Source organism: Delphinapterus leucas, chromosome 10, assembly GCF_059928025.1.
Source record: "Delphinapterus leucas isolate spDelLeu-1000000601 "Yukka" chromosome 10, BTC_Dleu_Yukka2, whole genome shotgun sequence".
Classification (NCBI taxonomy): Eukaryota; Metazoa; Chordata; class Mammalia; order Artiodactyla; family Monodontidae; genus Delphinapterus; species Delphinapterus leucas.
Window position 1 is genome coordinate 29,706,764 of NC_143138.1, and position 18,502 is coordinate 29,725,265.

At 39.1% G+C, this 18,502-nt stretch overlaps 1 protein-coding gene across 1 annotated transcript in view; it reads right to left on the reverse strand.

Moving 5' to 3' along the window:
* Positions 1–2,697: 2,697 nt before the first annotated feature.
* SLC25A27 (solute carrier family 25 member 27) overlaps positions 2,698–18,502 on the reverse strand; it is a 29,881-nt gene continuing 14,076 nt past the window's right edge. The window contains exons 6-9 of the mRNA XM_022582057.3: positions 17,708–17,792; positions 13,246–13,338; positions 12,536–12,638; positions 2,698–7,405 (exon numbers count right to left, since the gene is read on the reverse strand). Coding sequence (XP_022437765.1) covers positions 7,334–7,405; positions 12,536–12,638; positions 13,246–13,338; positions 17,708–17,792 — 353 coding nt within the window. The 3' untranslated portion in view covers positions 2,698–7,333. The remainder of the gene's footprint in view (positions 7,406–12,535; positions 12,639–13,245; positions 13,339–17,707; positions 17,793–18,502) is intronic.

Below are 18,502 nucleotides of genomic sequence, written 5' to 3' on the forward strand. Positions count from 1 at the left end.
CACCCTCTCCAGCGTTTGTTGTTTGTAGATTTTCTGATGCTGCCCATTCTAACTGCTGTGAGGTGATACCTCACTGTAGTTTTGATTTGCAGTTCTCTAATAATTAGTGATGTTGAGCAGCTTTTCATGTGCCTCTTGGCCATCTGTATGTCTTCTTTGGAGAAATGTCTATTAAGGTCTTTTTTGGATTGGGTTGTTTGTTTTTTTAATATTGAGCTGCATGAGCTGTTTATATATTTTGGAGATTAATCCTTTGTCCGTTGATTCATGTGCAAATATTTTCTCCCGTTTTGAGGGTTGTCTTTTCGTCTTGTTTATAGTTTCCTTTGCTACGCAAAAGCTTTTAAGTTTCATTAGGTCCCACTTGTTCATTTTTGTTTTTATTTCCATGACTCTAGGAGGTGGATCAAAAGAGACCTTGCTGTGATTTATGTCAAAGAGTGTTCTTCCTGTTTTCCTCTAAGAGTTTTATAGTGTCTGGTCTTACATTTAGGTCTCTAATCCATTTTGAGTGTGTTTTTGTGTATGGTGTTAGGGAGTATTCTAATTTCATTCTTTTACATGTAGCTGTCCAGTTTTCCCAGCACCACTTACTGAAGAGACTGTCCTTTCTCCATTGTATATCCTTGCCTCCTTTGTCATAGATTAGTTGACCATAGGTGTGTGGGTTTATCTCTGAGCTTTCTATCCTGCTACATTGATCTACATTTCTGTTTTTGTGCCAGTACCATATTGTTTGATTACTGTAGCTTTGTAGTATCGTCTGAAGTCAGGGAGTCTGATTCCTCCAGCTCCGTTTTTTTCCGTCAAGACTGCTTTGGCTATTCGAGGTCTTTTGTGTCTCCACACAAATTTTAAGATTTTTTGTTCCAGTTCTGTAAAAAATGCCATTGGTAGTTTGATAGGGATTGCGTTGAATCTGTAGATTGCTTTGGGTAGTATAGTCATTTTCACAATGTCGATTCTGCTGTTTCTATGAATTTGATTATTCTAGGTATCTCATATAAGTAGAATCATATAATACATGCTAATTTGTGTCTGGCTTATTTCACTCAGCACAAAGTTTTCAAGATTTATCCATGTCATAGCGTGTCTCAGAATTTCCTTCCTTTTGTTTTTTTTTTTTTTTGCGGTACGCGGGCCTCTCACTGTTGTGGCCTCTCCCATTGCAGAGCACAGGCTCCAGACGCGCAGGCTCAGCGGCCATGGCTCACGGGCCCAGCCTCTCCGCGGCATGTGGGATCTTCCCTGACCCGGGCACGAACCCGTGTCCCTGCATCGGCAGGTGGACTCTCAACCACTGCGCCACTAGGAAAGCCCTTCCTTCCTATTTTAAGGATGAATAATATCCCATTGTATGTATATACCACATTTTATTTATCCATTCATACATTCATCTGTCAGTGGACATGTAGATTGTTTCCACCTTTTGTTTATGTGAAAATGCTGCTATGAACATTGGTGTACAAATATCTGTTCAAGTCCCTGCTCTCAATTTTTTGTGTTATATCTAGACATGGAACTGTTGGATCATATGATAATTCTATGTTTAATTTTTTGAGGAAACCACATACCGTCTTGTACAGCAGTTGCGTCATTTTATTTTTTCACCAGCAATGCACAAGGGTTCCAATTTCCCCACATCTTCACCAACACTTGGTGTTTTTTGTGTTTTTAATAATAGCCATCCTAATGGGTGTAAAGTGGTGCTCATTGATTTTTTTTGCATCTATGTTCCTAAGAGATATTGGTCTGTAGTTTTCTTTTTTATAAATGGGTTTAAGTATTTTGGACTGTAAGTAAACAAATGAGAAGTCAAGGATGTCCTGACGTTTCCTGGCTGCAGTACGAGGTGTGTAGCACAAGAGAGACTCCTGGAAGAAGAGTACATTGTAAAGGGCGGTGAGAAAGGATTGGAACAAAAACTACTGATTTAATATTGTGAATTTTGCGCTCACAGGACTGTGGGCCATCCTGGTGGAGAGATAAAGTTGGCAATTGAGAAAGCATGAGTAAAGCTGGATAAGTCAGTAAGGACCAGAAACACAGATGATGGTAACATCTACCATCTACTGACTGCCTATTATGTGTTTGGGAATTACCAGCCCAAGTGTAGTAGCTAAAGTCACAGAAATGTGTGGCTCCTCCCAGAGAAAGAGTGAACTTTGAGAAGACAGCCAAGAACAGAACCTTGAAGAACCAAAATTTAAGGACTTGGTAGCAAAGAAACAGCCAATAGAGACTGATAAGGAGAAACAAAAATATAAGTGACAGGAGGGAGTGGTATCATGGTAATCAAAGTAGAATATGATGTCAGAAAAGAAGGGACTAATTTTCCAACGTTTAACTAATTTCAATTTTATTTTCGTCTTTTACCTGTAGCCAGTGAGCATGTCCATCACTGTAACTATTAGTTACCCATCCTTTTTAGTCAGAGCAGAACTGGATTAATAAGGAGAACTGGATTAATAGGGAGTACCCATAAAATAAAATTTATAGCGACAAGGTATAGGTGTTCTTTTTGCTAATGTAAGTATTTCAAGTCTGACATTCTAAATTAAGGTACTTTCTATTTCAATTCTGAAAAGTAAAGATTAAGATTTAAAAACCATCTCTAAAATTTGTTATTATCATGTTAACTCAAAAACACACCAGGACAAAACCACACTAGGACAAAACAAAACCCTTGACAACTCATTAGGCATTTTAAAACATTTATTTTAAAAATCAGAATGATGCACTATATTTACTCACATATATTCCTGTTTGTTACCAGTTATTTTCAGCAAACAGACATCTTTAAGCATCTTCACCTGCTTTTATCAAACCTTCAAAGTGGATCCTGCTGCTGTTGACAATCACAGCAGCCTGTTGGGGGTAAAGTATGGGGAGAGAAAAATAATCACGTATTCCTCAGGATTCATAAATACTAAAACACTCGAGTGGGTAAAATGTACATACAAGTAGTGATATAATTTTCATATACACTCTAAAATGAATAATATAAACTCATCACATATTTATTAACTGTTAATTGGCTAACCAAGTATTTTGTATTATTTAAAACTATCAAATTCTAGATTTTTGTAGAATAGCTATTAAACTGATGAATACTTATTTAAAATTCTAATAATTACATATGTTTAAAGACACAGGTCCTTTGAAAATGCAGTTAAGCACTGCACATGGTAAAGAATCCCTTGAAATTGAGTGTTACTGACCTGACACAATTATTCTGAAGGTAAGAGGAAAACAACATATGGCTTAATCACGGGTACATAAATGTTTCTTTTTCTTTCCACCCCTAAAAATCTCTGAATTTAACAAATACCTTCTAATTGACTTCTGTGTGAAGATTCAAAGAGAAACAGAGATGTATTGCATGACCCTTGCTTGCGAGAGTTCATTTGTATAGGGAGGAAGACACACATCCATGCAGACAGACAGACATCCACAGAAGAAGCAATGGGAGCAGGGAGGTGTTGGAGATGTTCAAGTCTTCAGAGATCATTCTAGATGTTAAAGTAGGACTTCCCCAGTGAAGGTGAAGATGAATGGTGGTAGTGACGGGAGGAGAGCTCGGCGGAGAGCACACAATGAACACTGCCTGGGAAGCAGCCACGTAAAGAGCATCTCCAGAGAAATAAGTGGGGCGATGAATTTGCAAGGTGCAGGTACCGAGCAATATGCAAAGCTTAGAAAAATGGGTTGAAGCCAGGTTGAGAGGGTCTTGTATATAGTGTCAAAGATTTTAATTTTTCTTGTGTGTGTGAAGGAGTAATTGAAGGTGAAAGGCAGGGTGACGTGTCCAGGGTTGCCTGAAGGAAGAGAACTCTGCTACTAGGTGAAGGAAGGATTTCCAGCCACATAAAAAGTTTGTATTCTGCTGTAAGGCCTGAATAAAACTTTCCTCATCCTAAAACACAAGAAATTCATTAAATCCAGGAAACAACAAATCCCAATAATTTTTTTCAATCCTACATTTTTTTCACATGACATTCATATAATGGCTCTCTTCAAGTACATGCAAGTTACGATTCTAGAGTTCAGTCACTTCATCTTATAAAGAAATGGACATCAAGAGAAGAGAAGTGAAGGGACTTGATCATAGTTATACTACTTTATCAGGAGGAGAACCCAAAATAGGATAAAGGTCTTGAGAATCCATGTTCAGCCTTTCCTCCACATTACCTGGCATTCAATAATAATATATATTTGTTTGGTAATCATTTTTAAAGAGGTCTGATTTAATTGGGGAGAAGAGAATCAAATATTTTCACCTTCAATGTTTTTAACCACCAAGTATTAAACATTTTTCCAATGGAGGTCCTGAGGGAATCTGTTTTCATTAACAGAAAAGGACATGTATAACTATTTCAATTGGACATAAATGGTTATACTTAAAAATTTGAAGATGACAGAAAAGTAATTTTTTTTTACACTTAAAACCTCCCTGAATTTGTTTCCTTCCTTTTTTTCTTGGCAAAGTGAAAGAAATTTCAGACTAGTCTTATGATAGGTACAGATCTTAAAATAATGAAGCCAAAATTAATTGATTCACATCATATGTAACTTTTGTTGAGTACCTAATAGCAAAGAAATGCTATTAATGAGAGTAGAGATTTATATAAAAACAAGACATAGTCCTACCTCTAGTGGCTTATAATTAAATAGGATTTGGAGCACTTGATAAAGACACATTATTCTTCACTAAAAGTGAATTTAAGAAATGTTATCTCCTTATTTAGATAGATATGCTAATTCACTTATACATATAAAAACAAAGGACTGTATATAATTAAAAATAAGAACATGTATATTTTTCAGTGAGAAAAAAAAATCATTTGTGAAGAGAAAAAATGGGGAAGCTAAGCAAAGGAAGCTCAGAGGTTAAGTATTATCAATACTGAGCTGAAGATAAATACCACCAACAGTTGTATTATAAGGAAGTGAGGCTGAAATGGCTGTCTTTCAGTATGGACACAAAATTACTGAAATTTTATTTCTTTTTACTTACTGTGGGTTATTTTGGAGAGGAACAAGATGATTTCAAGTTGGTAAAATAAAGCAAAGTTCCAAGATACATTAATGAAAATGATTTCACTGGAAAAGTATAACTGTGATAGGATATATGTGTTGGATCTACAGGATTTGGTCAGATTCTGGAGGGTCTCTATGTTTTAGCCAAAGTATGGTGACTCCATTCTAAAATGTATGCTAAAGGCAATTCAAATTCATTTAAAATGTCTAAGACAAGAAATGCCATAAAGAAAAAATCTGTTTCTGGAAGATTCAATAACACTGGGCTGGGATGTTGTGAAGATAACACAAGGCATTTACTTGGTACCTAATCAGTGTACAATAACTGTCAGTTGTAATAATAATTAAGAGATCTGTATCTTTATCCTGGCTCTGCTACTAAGTAAGTTATGAGCATGAACAACTCTACTTCTCTAGGCCTCAGTTTCCTAACTCAGACAATGGAAGAATTAAACCAGACCATCCTAAGGAGTCATTTCCAGTTAAAAAAAACCAATTATTCGTGTTGAATCCAGACACCAAGGAATAGTCTCACTATGTAAGCAATGTTTTTACCTCAAGCCCCTCAAAGAATAAAGCTAAATAAATGTTTTCATGGTCCAGTTTGCATATAATTATTTTGATCCAATATTTACTTGAGTTAAAAATGTATAAAATACACACAAAAAACAAAGTTTCCTGAAGTGGTTCTAATACAGAACACTTGAGAACCTAAGTACATAATATTATTTTAAATATGTTTAACAAGTCAATTCATACAGACTGACAAATGCAATGGGAAAGCAGACCACCGAAAGCTTTTGAGATTAAACTTCACATTCTGTAAATTCTACAAAAACAATAAACCACTGCATATTAGTACATCACATTAAAATATATTTTAAAGCATACTTCCCCTCTTAAATGGCAGTGATTATACATCAGTGCAACCACAGGGTACTTGTAAACTTTTTTCTGTTCCACATCATTCATGCCCATGATAAATCCTGTTTGGTCAGCTCCACGGTCTTTCTTGGGTCTGAGCTTTTGGGGTTTTCCTATTTTGACAGTTACAGCCTCTACCCATAACTGTAGCCATCCATCCAGAAGTGCACACTGTCTGAGGTTGCGGGGAACAGGTGGTATAGAGGTGAATCTGAAGAAATCTCTCACCTTTCTAAGAAAAGGGATGTGATTTAGTGATTGGAGACAAAACTGTACACCATAAGCAGTTTATACTTATCACTTTTTAGGCAGGAGGCTTTGTCAAATTGAATAAGATTCAGGCTAGAGACAGCTTTAGTGTGATTTCTGAGTTCTCTCTCTCTAGGACCCTAAGCGTTAGGGAAGGGGAGATTAAGAAAGGATTTATGTCGACTGACTTCATCTTAGCTTTGCTGTTAACGTGCCACTGAGAGGCTGATGATAACAGACGTTTCTTTATTAAAAGGACCTGTCCACTCGAGCTTTAATCAAATAAACTGCGTTTTTCATACATTGAGATTCTTGAGAGCTAGTGACAAATTCAAGCTGGAATGGGATATGTCACAAAGCAAAGACTCTTTTCTGTTTTCATCAAGATGCGGTCGGTGGCTGTCAGGAAGTCCTTAGCCTGTGTGCTGGAGAGCTAACCAATGAACACAGATCAACTAACGACAGGGCACTGACGGAAAACGGCTTCTTCCCTCGAGATCCAAACATCATCTCAACTTGATTTTTCTTCATCCTCCTGGCAAGAAAAGGTACATCAACTTCCTTCAACACTAGGGAAATCTCAAAATGTTTATTCATTCACCTCCCTTTAATTTAAGGTATGCACAATTTAACGGCAACAGAAAAGTGAATTATCAAATTTCAGTCGTAAATACTGACACGACAGGTTAAATATGTTCCGTGGTCATTATGTACGTATGCATTTTTCCACATTATTATTGTCTGCTTCAGGTCTAAGATGCTGTCTCCCTTCTGGCATTTCCTCCTCTAAGCAAGCTCTTCAGCATAGAATAGCATCTCGAAGGTCGAATCTTCTTGCTCAAGGTAAGTGGTCGGGATTTGACTCTTCCTTAGAAAACACTGGGCTGGGTCTCATTGGGAGGACTTGTGTGATCCAATCAGATTGCTTTTGAACAAAAAGAGGAGTCAAAGAGAACTTGGGTTTCCAGATAAAAATAAAATGCTGCCCCCTATAAATCACAGTCTCTGTGGAGTAAGGTGTCTTCCTAAAGAGGTAGAAATAATAGGGGGTGTATGTTGCAGATGCCCGCATTTCAATGATAATGAACACTGTATCTTTAAGGGCTGCATCTTTAAGGGCTTAAAATGGACTGACTCCACTCATCTCTCTGATTTTTTCATAAGTAAGCCAGAACACCAGTGACCAAGGGGTCTGAAAGATTAATCAAAGAAGTTAGTGCATATTTCAAAGCAATTATAAATCTTCTACACATATGCATACACGTCTTTGAATGATGAACTCATTTTGAATCCACTTAGGCTGAAAACAAGTATTTTGGTATTTCACCTTTGTAGAGCACCTTATAATTTACAAAGCATTTTCATGTCTTACTTCTCACAGATTTCTCTGAACCATTTACAATGGAAAGGAAAGGTACTGATATCCCTATTTTACAGATGAGGACACTAAGACTTAGCAATCAGATGCCCGTTAGCACGTTGTGGAGCTAGACCATGGGCTTCTGGCTTCCATTCCAGGGTTCCTCTTACTGACTGTTACTGGATAAAAGGCTAGGGCTCAGCGTGCCTGAATTCTAGGCTGGGCTCCTTGCCTCTACATGTAGTTTACATATGGAGCATGACAAGGAGGCACTTAAGAACTTGAAAGTGAAGATGAAAGATTATCCTTTGAGAGTTAGGTCATAAAACCAACACCTGGTGTATCACCTAATGAATATAAAAATTTCACATTAAATGGAGAAAAGGGCTTTTAACTCAGAAAGAACGGACTATGAAGGTGTAACTGTGCCAAAAGGAATTATAAGGGAATGAGGATTATTCAATAACAGAAGATAAAAACGCTAAAGACACAGAGGGAAAATCACAGAGGAAACACTGGAAGTAGCCATCAGAGAAAGTGTGTCTCGGATCCAGTTCTCATCTGGTTTGGTTGATAGGTTATGGGTAATATTGATCAGAGAGGAACTCTGATCACATTAGAGTAGAGAAATAAGCTTAAGCAATTAGAATGTAAAATGTATTTGGTTAGAAAGTTTGTAAAGCAATATTTATATCATTCGTGTTTGGAAATATTGTGCAAGTTATACTGGTAGACTGAGAATATAATAGTGGATTTAGGAGAAGACATCTTAGTGAAATGTATGAAGACACAGACAAAATAAAGAAGTTGTGACGAAACCACAGTCTTGTGACAATAAAAATGAAGTGAGCCAAGCATATGACTGCAATTGGATCTAGAAGCAGAGGTCTTAGTTAAGAATGGACTAGGCAATCATTCCTACTTGCTCTGGTAGTCAGACTTCTTCATAGCACCCAAACTATATGCAAATGAAATAAATATTCATCAGGGATTGAGCAAAGCGAGGTCATATTTTCTCTAACTAGTGGAAGGAACTGGGATTGGGTTTAGCTGGGTTTTGAAGAGGAGTTAGGGGAAGATCATATAGCCAAGTAGCACGCATAGTATATAAACGGGATATACTGAGACTCTTCGTAGACGCGCGTGTGGCCAGTACATGCTTTTACTTGTTTTTTCCTCACTGGCATAGTTGTACCACCGAAAATAATCCAAGTGTATGTGAACCCATGTTGTCGTAACTGCTGGAAAAAAAAAGTTTTTCTCCATTCCTATTACTGTGGGGCGCAACACATAAGTGCTCTTGGGTGTATCTTTTTCAATATTAAGTTCACAAATAAGCTCTTCCTGTTATTGTTCTGTGTTCAGCAAGCAACCTTCTGATTATAACTTGGCTCCCATATAGCTTGAAGTTAGCTGTCCAGAGGACTTCAGCATCTGGATCACTGGCCAAGTGTATTTCTCAGTGTGGCTGAGCCAATGTTGTGGTCCAGTCATCGGTTTCAACGAGTTGGGCTGAAGGGTATCTGTATGTGCAAGGCCAGTTTACTCGGAAGTGCTCAGGAGTTAGGCTTCTAAGCTCAGGGTTCTGCACTGTGATAGATCAACAAGGCAGTGCCACCCTGGTCATCTTTGGTGGTAATCCAGCCTGTCTCTGGTAACATTTCTCCATCACCATGACCTGTCTCTTTTCTTTTAAAACTTCTATAATGAGCTGTAGGATCTTGAGAAATTCAGTATACTGTCTTAGTTAGGAGCATGGGTTTAGTTAGAGTTGAACAAACTTGCAGTTAATTCCCAGCTCAGCCATATACTAGCTACATGAACTTGAGCGAGTTTCTTATATACTCTGAGCCATGTTTTTCTAATCTGAAAAAGGAGGATAACCCCACCTATTCTACTAGGTTCTTGTAAGACTTAAAAAAATAATTAATGTGTGTAAAGAGCTTAGCACAGAGCTTGTCATATATTAAGCACTCATTTTGGGGGTCATTTATACTTCCTGAGTCTCATGTATAAAGAGAATGGGTCAGATCAGCTGGTCTCAGTGCTCCTTTGTACGTGATATTCTCCCTGCCCCTCACTTCTCCCGACCGATTTTGTTTTTCATCAGTGGTCTCACCCGTCCTCATAGTCTCTCACACTAGAAACATCAAAGTCCCATTTCCTTCTCTCCCTCCCTCCCTTTCTCCATCTGATCATTTACTAAGTCTTGTGGAGTCAAGCACAAATGTTCCTGGAATCCATCTCCTCTCCATTTCTACAATCATCTCCTGGCTAGACCACTGCCGAAACGCCCTTTCTTGTGTTCTAGCTTTCAGTGTAGCCTTGACATTGCTGCCACAGTAGTCTTGTCCCCAAGCAAATCTTAGCACATGGCTTCCACGTTCAAACAGATGCTTGCTACCTGCAGAGCTTCACCTAAACTATTGAACTTGCCCCCCCAAGATCTTTCTCAGCCTGGTCCCTAAGTGCTCCTCTAGCGTTCCCTCCTACCACCTGCCCGCTGAGGACCTACTGTCCAGCCACACGGAATTTTCTGCAGTTCACCAGACATATCGGGACCATACATGACTTGGTGCCCCTGCTCATGTGGCCCCCTCATGCTTTTCTTGACCTACTGATCAAGAAAACACCTACTGATCCTTCAAAGCTCAGATCAAATATCACCTCTGGGAAGCCTTCTGGGACTTCCCAAAGAGTTCAAGCCATTTTACTCCACTACCTGTGTTCTCCTGTTTTGTTCACAGCACTGGTAGCCTCTTTAGTAAGACTATGTCCTCTGGAGTCAGACTGCCTGGGTTTGAGTCCCTGGCTCCACAGTTACTAACCACCCAGACCGGTCAAGTTATTCAGACACTTTGCACTATTGTTTCCTCCTCTATAGAAGAGAGACATGATAGTAACCTACTAAATAGATAGTTGGGAGAATTCAGTGAGTTAATCTGAGAGCATGATTAGCATAGCACTGGCCATATACCAAGTGATTTAGTAATATTAGCTTCATAATTTCTGTAATTTTAACTACTTACGTGTCTATCTTCTCCCATCACATTGTACGCTCCTCTAGCGCAAAAAAAAAAAAAAAATAAACATCTTATTTCTTGCTGTTACCAGCACTTGTAATAGTGCCTGGTTCATGCAGGCCAAGTCAGTATCTTCCTTTCCATTAAATAGCCACAGATTTGAGATAACTTCAAGGTACAATCAAGACAATCAAAATTGTATTTCACAACTTAGGTATGCTTTTGTATCAGATATTGCCAAGGGCTTTGGCTATTAATTTCATGTTAATAGATAGATACCTACTACCCTTGGTGATGTCATTTATCCCCAAAGCTTCAGTTATTATCTGTGTGTAGACAGTGCTCAAATCTCAATCTCCATCCTCATGATTCTAAGATCCAGGCCAATATATTAAGCTAGTCATCTAGACGTCTCTTCTTAGATGACCTATGAGTATCCCAAACTTACCATATCCAAACTAAACTTGTTATCCTACCACAAAATCTTCTTCCCTGCAAATGGTCCCCATTTTAGGAAATTATAGCACTGTTTGCTCAGGGCAGGAATCTGGGAATGAAGCCCGACTTTTCCTTGCCTTCTCCAACCATTTCCCCATCCAGTCATGTTCTTTTTTAGCTCCTTTCTAAATATTTTAAAATTCTATCTTCTTCTGTCCCCACTGCTATATTCCAGTCCAAGTTATCATTATCTGTCATCTATCACTACTCCTGGTCTTTCCTCAACCCACATGGCAGCCAGAATGGTCTTGCTAAAAGTGCACACGTCATCAAGCCAATGCCCCTCACTCTCATGGGTCCTGTGGCCCTTCCTGATCTGGCCCCTGCCTGTCTCTGGTCTCACCCTGTGCTGCTCTCCTCCACGTCTCCGTGCCTTGGACAGCTGGGTTTTCTTCAGTTCTTTGAACATGTCATATTCTTTGTCCACTCCATCTAGTTCCTCCATCTAGAATGTTCTTTTCTGCCCTTTTGACCTGGCAAAGTCCTACTCATTCTTCACATCTCAATTCAGAAGTCCATTCTCCAAGGAGGTTTTCTTAATCTCCCAGGCTAGGCTGTCCTTACTTGCTATATCTATTCTGATAGCACCAGGGATCCCCACCCCATGCCCCCGACTCTTCCACTCATTGCTGCTGGTTTCTTACTCAGTGTTTGTCCTGACCTAGACTGGAAGCTCCTGACCTAGACTGGAAGCTCCAGCACTGGAGCAGGGGCTGAGACCCTCAGGTTCATCCCAAAGCCAGGCATTGAGTACAGGGCTTTGCATGGAGTAGGTGCTCAGTTAATATTATTATATCATGTTGTGTAAAGTATTGATTGTTTGAATTTCTAAACCCATAACTCATCCATTCTTTCAAATATGTTCAAACTTACCAAATACTTGAGTACCTTGTTTTTATTATATTTGTTATGTTACTTCCATAAGTCTATCTAATTCTACATCTTAGTTCACTTCAATAAAAAACAGCATCTAGACCAAATAAAAATTATATAATGTTTTCTTCCTAAGCAGAGCTTTGTGGTGATAAGTATTAATGGGTAATGCAACATTTATCATCAAAGTAACTAATTTTGTTTGAAACAGTAACATTTTGATAGGAATGGTCTCTAGTAATGAAATCTGTACACCTGTCTCAAAGTATAATATTTTGGCTAAATAGCAAAAGGCTTTACATTTCAGAACAATCTATCCACTGGCTTTCTAACAACATAATATCAACCTATCATTTCTGATGTAACTGAATTATTTTACCTTAATCTACCAAGGGACTTGGAGGTAAAAGAAAATGAAAAGAGATGTAGAAAAGAAAGAAAGAACCATGATTGGGGGCAGAACCATGCCAAAAGCCAGAAGAGGAAAGGAAAATATTTAGAAAGGAAAAGTGATTTAAGAATCAATATAAAGAAAACAAAAACAAAGGCAGGAAAAACCTAACTTTACCATTCGCAGCCAAGAGGGTAAAAAGCCTTTATAGAGACTCATGAATCCTTCTCCTTGAACAGCCTGAATCAAGCAGTCAGTTGATGATTTATACAGAAGGCCCCTAAAAAGGAAAGAAGACCATTTTGTTAAATTTCTTATGTGTAAATAGATGTATAAATAGAATGTTTAAATGGTCTAAGAAAAGTTACTTAACTATTTTCTGCTAGCTTAGAAAAAATAATATTTGTGGTTCTGTATATAGAGAGCACCTCTTTTGGGTTTAAAGGTATTTTCAAGGTTGAGTTTCCTGATTCACCCCATCCTTGGTCTGATAACTTAGAGTTCACTCCACCTGATCTCTTCCAGAGAGAACATACTGTTTTATATCAGGTCAAATTACCCATGTTACCTCTAAGTCATAAGCTTCTGAAGGAAGTGCTCTGGAAATTCTCAGCAGAGTATATTTTCAAAAACTCCTTGAAAACAACCAAGTCATAATAAACACCTTGTGTCTAAATAATACGATGGGTAAATTAGCTTATTTCCCCAAAGGCACAGTACTTTTCCATCAGACACAAAGCAGGTAACTGCGTAAAAACAACTTCCTGGTTGAACACATGTAAACACAAAAATACATTTCCATCAAGAATAAATACAGGGAAGGGTCTTTAAAGAACAATATTATTACAGACATTCAGATCCATGGATACTGAAGACTTTCTGTCTACCTTCCTTGTTTATCTCGCGGTTGGTTCATTATTCGGCTTTTGATGACATCAGCGGGTGTTCCCAGAATAGAAGCTACCAGTCCAGAACATAAACTATAGATACAAATAAATGAAATCGAAAGATAATATGTAGCAGTTTCTAAATTTTAAGGAAAGGGGATTTGATATTTAGAAAGAATGGAATAATAAATCTAGTACTATAATATTCTTCGTAATAATGCTGTTTTAGCTTAAAATCAATGATAAATTAATTCATTAAAGAGGTAGAAAAAAAGAAGAATCTCCAGTCAACAAATATACATTGAACATCTGCTGTAGGCAGGCACTCTTGTAGGCAGTAAACAGGACAGATAAGATCCTGTCCTCAAGGCACTTACTTGGGAGAGGCAGAGGAGAAATGAATAATTTCAGATGTGGTTAGTGCTATGAAAAAAATAAAATGAGATCATGTGATAGGGAGTAACTGGGTGACAGGCAGTCATGGAAAGGCTCGTGGGTGACGGCAGGTCTCGACATAGATGCTTCCTTCTCACCAGCTAGATGAGAGACTAAAGAAACAGGCAGAGAAGGCTAATTCAAGGAGTTTGATTTATTCTCGATGCGAAGGGAAGTCATTGAAAGGATCGTAAGTGGGGGAATCACATAATTTGGTTCATAATTACCCCCTCTTGAGAAAGGCTTCTGGTCAGTTACTCAAGACAGACAAAATGGATGTGGCCAACCCACTACAGAGTAAATCAAGATTCTGTAAATGAGTGACTAAACAGTTCAGAGACCACCATCAGTTCATTATGAATGTGGGCATGAGCGAGGCAATACAGGAACATTATCGACATCTCATAACCCGAGAACCCGTTAACTGCTGTAAACTTTTCCAGGAGAAACACAGATGACGAGAAGGGGGCTGGATATCCTGAATCACAGGAAATGGAAGGCCCAGGACCCAGGAGGTGGCAGCTAAGTCCACAGACTGGGATCAGGGGGGTCAGACTGGGCTAGTGGAAAGCTAGAAAGAAAAACTGTGGAAAACTTTTATGTCCTTCTGGAACATCAAGTACCTCCCAGAGATAAGGATCACTGAGTTCCATGCCAAGCAAGGCCTTTGAAGTTTCTGAAGGCTCTGTGGCAGGGAGGCTGAAGCTGCATTAGGAATCTTCACACTCTATTACTCTGAACTGCTGCAGCAGGAAGTCCCCAAGCTCTTTATGACTCTTTCAGGTCAGGATTGATTGTTCAAAGTAGAAACTCACTTTAGGAATTCTTGAATTCAAGAGAAGGAGCCCATATGACCTATTTACATCTTCCAGCAAATGACCCGACCGTGCACGTAATTTTTCTTGGGCCTTTGTCCACATGACAGGCATTGCCTATGTGGAAAGAACTTACTGTTTCACCATATATATCCCAGGAGGTGTAGACTGCTGCTCTTTTAACATTCTTTCCTATTTGTTCAGATACTTTGCAAGTCCAAGTTTAATATCATTTATTTTAATATACCTTCACGTTTTTACATAGAAATGTCTCAACTAACACAAAATTCACCTACGCTCTAAAACTTACGTCTACTAGAAACAGCATACAAGATCAATCAAGAGGTAAGGAAGAACAAAGAAATAGGATAGAAAAAGGTACACAATTTCCCCTTCTTGGCTCAAAAGATTGGAGGGAAACACTACATTTTTCCTCGTCCATTTGCTTCAGAGAGGCTGGGTGCCAGCTCCGCTTCACACATAAGTGCCAAGAGTAGAAACGACTTCTACCAGAGTGTTAATATTATTAATAAATTCTATTTTTAAAATGTAGGTAGCCCTCATTACTTAGTAGTCATTAACTAATTAATTTACTATTAAAGGATTTATTTTTACCTGTATAATAACTACATCAAGAACGCCCTTTGGCAACTGTCACCCCATGTGGCACACAGAGACCTTAGGGGCAGCTGCCAGTGGTCTGCCTCATCCCCTTCTTATCGAATTGTTTTGAGGAGGTAGTGTGATCTGGCTAGGCTCCTTTAAAAAATAAATATTAAAAGAGAGCAAACAGTATATTAAGGAGGCCTCAGGTAAGATGGTCAAAGTGAGAAGAGAGAGGAGTAAAAGGAACATCAGTTTCATCAAGCTACTTGGCATGAACATTGCTGCTTTTTGCTACTGACCTTTATCACTCCTTGCTAGTAACACCCCAAAGTGAGGCCCAGGACATGGCTAAAGTGGTAATGGACCAAGAGTGATTGGGTAAGTCTTCCGTTCTCTCTAGGAGACCAGATGGCCATCTGCAAGGCTAGTTTGTAACAGTCCATCAGCACTGTCAGAATCGACTAAATAATCATGCTCATCTGTGATCATCACACAGTGTCAGCTAACCTTTTGCACAGTTTTACCTCTCAGTAGCCTCGTGATTTACAAAGAGGGAAGAGGGAATTTTTCTGGCTTTTTTGTTCTGTATAATTGCCTGAATCAATTCAACACCCCAGCTTTCTGCTGCATCCTGTAGTAACGTACTTTGCCACCTGCCTCCCCACCTCCCTAAAATCCTAGCCAGTCTTCTGCTGCTCCTCCCTCGCCCCAGAACTTCATTTTACTTACACTATTGTTTTTAATTGTGGTAAAATATACATAACATACAATTTACCATTTTAGCCATTTCTAAGCACATGGTTCAGTGCTTGCGCCATTTTTACTCTTCTTCTTCATACCAGATTCCTCTCCCTCAGATGCTGATGGCTCGTATAAATCTCTCGATTGCACAGCTGCAATCCTCCTCAAACCTCCATGATCGCTCATTTTACCCTGTGACACAGCCTGCAGAACTTCCAGATCGCACAGCAGTTTACCTACTTAGCTGTGAGTTTGTGGTTAGCGACTTTCAAGCTGCCTCATGTACCCACAGACTTCTACCAACCCAGTTAAAAACCTGATCCAGCGCGTGGAGCTCAAGATTGAACCAAGTACCAGCCACCCCATTTTCTTAAAACCTGACTTAGAGAACAGTAAGACGAAGTTATTTCAGATTAGGGCTGGAACACAGTGATGGGAAATCCTATGTCTTTCCAGAAAAGACAGATCTATTAGGTGGAGTCGGGTCCGTTAGGCAGATTTACACCTGCTGGGAAATTCTTGAATCTTAAGTTAGAAGTGTGGCATTTTGAAGACCATTTGGGTAGAATGACAATGAAAAAGAAACAAGAGGTAACATCACTGTGGGACTGTTAGAACTGAATATCCTGCTCCGAGAATAGATCATAACACTGAACAGACAAGCCTCTTGAAAGACAAGAATATCTCTCAAGATGATATGGGTAGAATGATTGACTGGGTAGGAACTGGGGAAGAGTCTCACAAGCAGAGCGAACAGCATGGACGCAGATAGCGAAGGGAAGAATGTAAGGGTGGGTACAGATATCCTACAGATGTTTATAGGACAGAGGCCTAAAATCCTCAGTCTTCTCTGTGAAAGAGGTGGCTGGACTACTGGCTACAGAAAATATGGTGTTGCTTGTGAACACACCTGGAGGAAAGTTCAGAATGTGACAGAAAGCTGAGCAAAGACGGAAAGATTGCCCTAGCGGCACTAAAGATAACACTTATTTTAAAAGAGGAAGAATGAAGAAAAACTACTCTAGGAATATTAAGGTGAACCTGAAATTTGGAATCGTTTATATCTATGTCTATTTGTATATCTCCAAATATCATTAATTTGGCACTTCTCACGTACTTTCGGGGTTGTCTAAATAGCATAAAGGGGTCTAGAAGTTGGAAACAGGATCAGACGCTAAATAGAATCATAAGGACCCTCGACATCTATAAAGTTAACTCACTCTAATGGATAATTTGAACTTGTGTTGCAAAGAATTTAAGCTGTTTCTCTTTCCTAGGATGCTCTTCTTTATCGTGTCTCTGGCCGTCACAAGCCACAGCCCTTCAAAACAGTTACCTAATTCTGTCTCCTTTGTAGGCCCTTCTGAGCGGTTATTTTTTCTCTCTGCACCTCCCACCCCAACTCTACAGTAACTAGTTCCTTTCTTTTAGCACTTACTGTACAGTCTTCTTACACTAGTCTTGTTTTTCCCCTTGGTACACTCCCTGGGAAGGAGTGTGGTTTACCTTTTGTATCCACTGCAGGGCCTTGCACAGTGCCTTTAACCTAAAAGATGCTCAGATATACCCGTTGAATTGAGTTGGAGAATCAGTTATCAGAATCTGACCCTGGGATGGCCCCATCAAGATGCAAATACCTGGGGAGGTTTAACCTGAAACATTCTGCAACTCTGCCCCTCCCTTCCCCATTTTAACTGCAACAAACTTTTAAGAAAATTGCTCTTTATAAATGTACTATTGCCTTTCTTTAAGGGTGATATCAGTAGGTTCTCAATCGAAAGAGACAAAAGTTAGAATTTACGCCAAATACGGGAGAAAGGGTGAGATAGGAAAAAACAGAAAGAGACAAACTAAAACAGTCTTACCTTGATAAGCCATGAGTCATGATATTGTCCTCCAGTGGCGTATTCAAAACCAAGTAGTGTTTCACTGTATCGTAAGTGGTTAAATCTGGCAATACATAGAAAAAGAAAGCTTAAATATCATTCATTCAGCAATGAATGTCTTTTGTGTCAAGAATGTGCTAAGAATGGGGCAGGAATGTGTAGAAGGATGAAAGATCCCATTCTTGTTCTCAAGCAGAGGAAAGCAGATGGAGGGGGAGGAAAAGAGGAAGAGAGACAGACACCCAATTATATCATTTGAACATCTGAATCCAGCTCTGCTTAAAGTCAGTTCAACTCCTGCACTTTTCAGTGTTGGAGCTGATGAATTCCTTTTTTTAGCCTAAGTTAGGTTGAGTTGAGATTCCATCACTTTAAACAAAAGGTCCTGGTCATTATTCTACATTAAGTTTTGTATACTTTTTTCCTAATGACAGTGAAGAGCTGTTGAAGGGTTTTAAGCAGGGGAGGGATAGATCTCAATACGGAGTTTTGTAAAGATTACATACAGCAAAGTACAGAGAAGGGAATTGGAAAGAGATAAGAATGGGTAGATGCATTTTATCATTCACCAGATATCTGAGCACCTGCTGTGTGGTAGGCGCTATTCTAGGCTCTGGGGAAAGAGCCGTGGACAAAATGAACAAAATCCCCATTCTTTGTTAGAGGCTGAGACAATAAACAAGTACGTAAACACATGGCATTTCGGATGGTAGTGACTGCTCTGAAGACAAGGCAAGGAGGGGGGACAGTGAGCGTGTGAGGGTGGGAAAGGTT